Here is a 7,437-nt window from a genome sequence, read left to right on the forward strand (position 1 = left end):
TGGTGAAACTAGAGTCCTGTGCCTCCAGGTAAAGTTGTGTCTTTCTGTCTGTCTGCCTGCCTGTCTGTCTGTCTGTCTATCACCTGTCTGAGCTACAGCCGCTGTGAAGTCAATGTGGGAAACTTCTTTCATGCCAGTTTGAATGGGCATCCGTCAGCACTCACTACGAAACTGCCAAGTCATTGCCCGACACAGACCACATTCAACAGTTAAGCATGTAGGCACAGACGATGGCACAGACTGTCAACAGGACATCTAGTCAGACCGAAAACACTGTGGATTCGATTAGCCACATTCACAACTGTGTTTCACACCACACTATGTACGTTACACCAGTGAGGGCACTCTATTTTCCCATGTGTAGTAGTAAACTGCTGACTTCATCACTGGATTCATTTATAGATTTATAGTAGCCTGTGTACTTAAACCTCAGCTGCATCCCCTTCACATTCATTTTTTGTGCTATGAGACACATTGTCTTCATGGGGGTATGGCAAAAAATTGCAGACTTCTTAAGATTTTAAGACTTTTTATTTATTTACAGCGGCACACGACAAATACATGATGGAAAGACTGTAACAACACAAACACTCAAAAAAAGTATAGTATAGTATAACACAAAATAAAAAAGTTTTTATAGTAATATACATTTTATACAAAGCATCGATATCCGCACTCCCAGAATGTAGACTATTTTACTCCCAACAAGTAAAAGATAATCATGTGGAACTGCACGTTCAGGTCTCAGGAGTAGGATTTTAGGAAAATGGTGATTTATGAGAAAACAGCGGCAGAAGTGTCAGTTTCTGACATGACAGAGGGACCTTTGTAAGCTAACTGGATTGAATTTTGCCTTTCTTCGCCCCTGCCTGCACACATCTCCATGTTCCTCCGGAGGTTTTGTCTGAAGCGGACTCCGATGAAGACATATAGGATTGGGTTCAGGCAGGCGTGAGTGTACGCCAGACTCTTGGCTATCTGTCCAGCTATATCAAAACGTTTCACAGTGTCACATGCAGTGATGGTAGTATTAGCTGCCTGAGAGGCCTCCAGTATCAATAGACTGTTGTGAGGCAGCTGAGAGAGAATAAACACAAACACCACAGCAAAGATGACACGCAGGGGCTTATGCTTCTGGAAGCTCCTGGTCTGCAGAAGTTTGTGAATAATGACAGGGTAACAAAAGAACATTACAAGTAGAGGAAGGCAGAAGCCCATGCAGATCTGCAGGGACAGCACCAGGATCTTAGTCTGGTTGTCTTCATTGTTCGAGTACACCAGAACACAGAAAGACTGATCGCTTTGGTCTTTCTTCACTTCGGCAAAGATAAACTCAGGGAGGGCCAGAAGAAAGGAGACAAACCAGACACCTACACAGGCACGTTTACCGTAGTAAAACCTCTTTTCCTTATAGTTTTGAGCCTTGGTGGCTTCCACAATAGCAATGTAGCGGTCAACACTAATGCAGGTGAGTATCAACATGCTGCTGAAGAAATTGATCTTGTAAACAGCGGACACAATTTTGCACATAGCGATGCCAAAGTCCCATCCCATGATGGCATCGACAGCCCAGAAGGGCAGCGTGGACAGGAAGAGGAGGTCAGCCACAGCCAGGTTTAGCAGGTACACGTCGGTCATTGTTTGGCGGTTTTTCATAGTGGTGCAGATCCAAACCACCAACAGGTTACCTACGGCACCCAGGATGAAGATGATCACGAAGAGCGGTGGTTCGTACTGGCCTCGAAACTCCCTGACCCAGCTTCTGTTACACATGCCTGCGTTTTCAGTAGACTCAATGTCATAGTCTGAGAAATCAAGGGTGGTCTGCAATGAAAAGCAGAAAAATGAAATGATCTTATATGATATTTAAGAGGGTTGCGTGCAACAGATACAGTGCCTGGTCTTTTTTTTCTTCTTCTCAGTTCTCATTTCCTTTCAACTCACTAACTGCTGTCAGCGCTTCATAACAATAATGCTTCTAGTGGGGATAAAGTGATATGACATTAAACGCTGGTGACGTACAAGCTAACCATAGTGTGCAGGTGTTGTGTCTGTGCCAGAGAAACCACACCACATTACTGCACAATACTGCTTCCTGCTGTTTCCAAGCCTGAGAGGGGTAAACGATCCCGAGGGGCTCCAGAAAGGGGCCTGCAGCCAAACTTAGTACCCCAGAAACATCAAGTTTAGATGTAGGGCAGAGATAAACAGCGAGGTGAAACTGGGGCTCAGCTTTTCACAAAACAATGGAAAATTTGATGCAGATACAAGTCTGACTGTAGCATTTGAGTATCTTACAGATGTCTGCTTGAGATAAATCTACCGTACCTGGAGTGTGAAATCCACTTTTTTACACATTCATTAGAAACATTTAATGACATACCGGAAATATGAAATATATCATGTCAGCGTGTGTTGCGTTGAACAGACTGATTTTTTTTTTCGTCACACACTGTCCTGAGATTTAAATTTCACCACTCTTGAAAATCATACTTTTTTCACTGGGACAGACATGCACTAAAAACACAGTATTTGAAGAGTTTTGTCTCTTTCTGTGATTATATGGTAATTCCAACTTTTTGAACCTATTCAATTATACAGAACATAAAAAAGAATAAAGACCTGTTCTTTAACAGCACTTGTTATCGGTTCAGTGGTTTTCACACATAATGGCAAAACATAATTATCCAAAGTAATACTCACAAAGGGCGTAGATGTTGATGTTGTTGTATCGCCCATGTTATCTACAAGGAATCAAAATATATTGATATAAAACAACAGACCAAAAGACATTTTAATCTTGTAAAACAGGGATAAAATATGAATGAAATGGTGAAAATTAGGCTTAAAAGTTCCATAGTGAATGCACTGTAAATTTTCTACAGTTTTGTGGCGTTGCAATTAATCACTTACCTGATGCTGAAATCAACTTCTCAGGCACAGCTCTGCTCGTCTGGGAAGTACAGCTGGTTAACAGCCTCTCAGTTTTATACCTCCCTTTAACCGCAGGTCACGTGCCTCTCGATGGAAACAGTGCACAACCTAAAGATTTCTCCACGCAACTGTGCAGCAGCACAGCAATGTGGCCAAAATACGCACTAATCTGTGACAGCACCTTTCACGAAGGGGCTGTGACAAAGACTAAACCCACTGAACCACGGCGATCAAGCTCAAACCAGAGAGAATACACCCACATACACTCTACAGTCGATTAAGTTTCACTGAGTCGAAGCTCATTTTTGTCACACTTTGTGTACACAGGTGGAGCACTTACCATAGTTGAAACTGAAAACCTGAGAGGTGTGATTAAAGACCAGCGGTGGAACAGGTAGTCGATGTTAGGATGTTGTAAGCTTTTCTGTCTCGTTTTACAACATACCCAGTTATGAAATGTTATTGAGCCTTCTCTTATTGTCAGCTAAATGGCTAAAAGCTAAGCGTGTCAACAGTGATAAGGAAGTCTGTTTGTGAAATTTCTGAGAGTTTATTTTTCATGCAAGCAGTGACGAAACATGCCTCATACTTATTAGGAAAAATAACATCCCCTTTTTTATAAAAAAAAAAAAAAAAAAAAGTTCAGTAAAAGAATCAGTTTGGCATTTTAAGAAGTGTGCCTCTTTGCTTACTTGCTGAAATTTAGTCAAGGAAGTCACTACCACTCTCGTGTCTGTGTGCTAAATATGGAGCTAGACTAAGTTAGCTTAGCTTAGTAAAAACACTGTTTTTGTATGAATTAAAGAAACAAGATATGATTCAGTTTTAGAGGTGCTGGTAGGCAGATTCTTTTCACATGTGGACAGAGCCAAGCTTCCTGTGTCTCCTTGTTTTCACTGCTCCAGATTCATATTTCATATTTCAAGTCGAGTTTTACCCCTGTTCATACATACTAGCATGAGCACCGCACTATGAACAACAACGCACATATTCCAGTGCCAATTGCTTCCAAGATGAAGGTCATTCATGTGATATGTCATGAAAAATAAGAACCCATGCCTAAACAGGGAAGTGCAGAGGTCATGGGTACTGCCCTTTGTAAAGGGAAATTAATAAAAGTCACATAGCTAACCACAGTGGCACAAAACATGGCATAGAAGAAAGTCCCTGTCATTCCAGCAGTCTCACTCGAAGCCCAAACAAAACTGATTGTGACAAACACATAAACTCATTATGAGTATACATTATGAGATGAATTCTTATCAACGAAACAGTTTACAAAGCAAACATTGACATGATTTGAAAGTATGACCAGAGTAAAGGAAGTGTTGTTGTTTCCTGTGAGAGGGTGTCATTCGCAACTGGGTTTATATTGGCCCCTGTAACAGAGTGGGCCCAGAGGGCTGTTTTTGTCACTTCACTTCATGGTTTCACCTCCTGGCCTAATTTAACATTTTTCATTCTCAGCAAATTGTGTATAATGCAGGAGGAAGAGTGTGTGAGCCAACAGCTTTTTAGATTTCTACCAATTTCTCGGTTTGCACCACAGTGAGGCCCAAGGAAACGACTGTGTCATGATCAGACGATCATCTTCTTCTGGGAACAAGCTGCTGAACAAAAGTGGCAGATTGAGACACCACTAACTGACGAGTGTGAATAACCAGCTGTGTTGTTCTGATCTGCAGGCATAAAACAAAGCGCAAACCTTCTCAGGCCCCCAGGTTCAAGAATACAGATACAGATACAGTATACACAATGAGAAACTCACCTTTATGAACACTGTCCATGCAGAAGATTATTCTGGCATTTCACGTGGTTTCATGTCTACTGCTGCTTCTCTTACGATGCTTCTCGCATGAGGCATATTACTATTTTTTCAACAGACAAAAGGTCTGTTCATTACCTTAACATGCTGATTCTGTAACAGATTCATTTTTGCTTCTATGGTTTCTCTTTAACCACAGGTCACATGCCTCTCAGCAGAAAACAGAACAAAACTATGTAAAACTCTCTCTCCCCGCGACTGTAAATCAGCAAAGCAATGTAGCGAAAGTGTGCATTAACCTGTGATCTTGAAACAGTGGCAGCATATTTCACAAAGAAGCTGTGACAAAGACTAAACCCACATGCTCATTCTGTTTAAGTTGAAGTGTTGGAGGGCTGAACTGGGTAGAAAGCAGGGAAACAACTGGACATCACAGTCCATCACTAAGCAGCTACAGTTAGATAGAAACTTAAAGGATAGGCTCACAATTTATCAAGTTTGCCTTAAAACAACAGTCAGGTGCCCATATGAACAGTGAAACTGGTTTTGCTTGCTGTAATCATTCCTCCTGTTCATACTGACCATTAGAAGATCTCCTCCAAATGCACTTACAATGTAAATGATGTGGGACAAAATCCACATGCATTTACATGCAATACTTAGATTCACATATGCAATTTGACCGCTCTCTTACTGCCAAAGTAATTAGAATATCAAGGCCTGAAACTGTTGAGAAAAGGTCAAGATGCCATGGATTAGTCACCAGTGTAGGATGAGAAAGGCAGTACGATTTTTAGCTAGATAACAGGGTGCAGTGCATGATACCAAAGCGGGAAAACATTGCAATCAGTCCAATTGGCCCAGCATACTCCATATTGCATTTGCAGCTAGAGCAGTGTCATTTGAGAGGCAATCCATTTCCCACATCACAACTTTCATTCAGTCAAATAACACAGCTGCGGTGACTCAGTTTCTGCAACTTGATTTGAATCATTTTGAGTCATTACCCTGAGAAATGAGAATTAGGATTTAATCATAGTCATATATGTAGGTCAAGAGTGCGGTGCTTGAGTGTTGATCTAAAATAAAAGAGACCACGGATGAGAGAGGCCTTTTTGAACATGTTTTGTTTGTTATATGACCTCACTGAGATGATAATATGCTGACTCGAGCCTTGAAAACAACACTCAAATAGTTACAGTCAAACAGTCTCCTTACAGTTAATGAGACACCGGTGCTTAAATAAGGGCCACTGATAACACTGACATCGTTTGTTAAGCATTTCAGGTGGATCCTAAGTAGTTTGATTTCTCATTTTGTGCAAAAAGCATCACAGCTGGAGAGACTGAGAGGACATAGGAGCCATCTTGAGTGTTGCTTCACTGGCTAATCTCAACATATGTACTGTATGTTGAAGATATGCTGTTTCAACAAACACAGTGAGTAATCATTTTCAGTAGAAGTGTCTTAAAGATGCGTATCTGTTCATTTCGATCTGATTCTTTTAGACCTTAAGACTCAAGAGTGATATTGATTAACACTTGCTAGCTCGGATCTTCTTGCTCACGTACTTTACGACCTGACACCCACATGGCCATAACCACAGCCTGTGTGAGGCCACTGAGGGTAAGTCGGAGTGATGCATGCAGAGACAAACGATCGGAGTGAAGCAAACCACAGACGTTATACATCTTGAGGTAAAAAGGTTAAAGCTTTAAAGCTTCACTGTTTGTAATACATCGGGGTCATTCAAAAATCTCTTAAACTCTTACACCTGATTTCCTTTTTTTTTCTCCAATTTTCGTCTATGTCTGTAATTGTTTATGTCTGTCTGTGGTTCTTACTGCTCCGCTTGTCATCTATGAATTGGTGGGATTTGAGATTTCTCCCATTTTTCTGGAGTTTTTGGGCAGAGCTTGAGTAAGGTTGAGAATCATTGTGAATGTGGGCCTTCTGATACATGTATGTGATACTGAGCTACACAAAAAGGATTGACTTTTAAGTAAAAAAAAAAAAAAAAAAAGTCATCACTGTGTGACGCTATCACATATACCGTATTCATCTTGTTTCATAAAGCTGTATGATACTGATACTGAGGAAGATATTCAAACCCAAGATGACTGAATATAAGCTTAAAATTATCTGTTGTTCCTCTAAAATTCAGTATCCGGACGTCATGAATTATTCAGAAACGCTCTTGAAATGTACGTAATTGCCCACAAGCAGAACTCTGCTCGATGATTCCGAAGAAAAACTAAACAACAAACTCTTTAGTCGTGCTAGTGAAACTGAGAGAACCCCTTTGATACTTTGTCTACGAGCAGGAAGCTGTGAATGGGTACACAAACCATGATTACCAGTTGCCCTCTTCTGTGGGAAAGTACTGTCACCTTCGCTGCTCTCAGCAGTGACAGAAATTGAGTTTAGCACTAGTTACCACTTCCTTACTGTGATTTATTGCATGCACTGATACACACTGCTCAGACTTTGCATGTTATGTGAAATTATCAGCACTTTCCCCGACATCGTTAACCCTCAGTTCACAATCGAAAAACAGATGCATGCACACAACCACATAGTCACACAAACAATTATCTTTATTTGGGTATTAGAATAAAAACATTTTTAAGGATATTGTTTTCAGTAGGGAAACCATCTGTTATTTATACACATATATATATATATATGTTTATATATTTTTTTTTTTTTTTTTTTTTTAATACATATAATTTGGATTC

General features: G+C 40.5%; 1 protein-coding gene across 2 annotated transcripts; it reads right to left on the minus strand.

The window, feature by feature from the left end:
• Positions 1-557: 557 nt before the first annotated feature.
• On the minus strand, positions 558-3,336 carry ccr9b (chemokine (C-C motif) receptor 9b). Of its 2 annotated transcripts, XM_042399711.1 has the most exons (3): positions 2,914-3,336; positions 2,704-2,744; positions 558-1,824 (listed from the first exon to the last, which is right to left on the minus strand). In XM_042399711.1, the coding sequence occupies exons 2-3, from the start codon at positions 2,737-2,739 to the stop codon at positions 775-777; spliced, it is 1,086 nt and encodes a 361-aa protein (XP_042255645.1). In that variant the 5' UTR covers positions 2,740-2,744; positions 2,914-3,336; the 3' UTR covers positions 558-774. The 2 variants fall into 2 exon arrangements, with proteins under 2 accessions (XP_042255645.1, XP_042255646.1); XM_042399712.1 differs by having other exon boundaries at positions 2,704-3,336.
• Positions 3,337-7,437: the final 4,101 nt, after the last annotated feature.

The sequence above is a fragment of the Thunnus maccoyii genome, chromosome 21, assembly GCF_910596095.1.
Source record: "Thunnus maccoyii chromosome 21, fThuMac1.1, whole genome shotgun sequence".
Lineage (NCBI taxonomy): Eukaryota > Metazoa > Chordata > Actinopteri > Scombriformes > Scombridae > Thunnus > Thunnus maccoyii.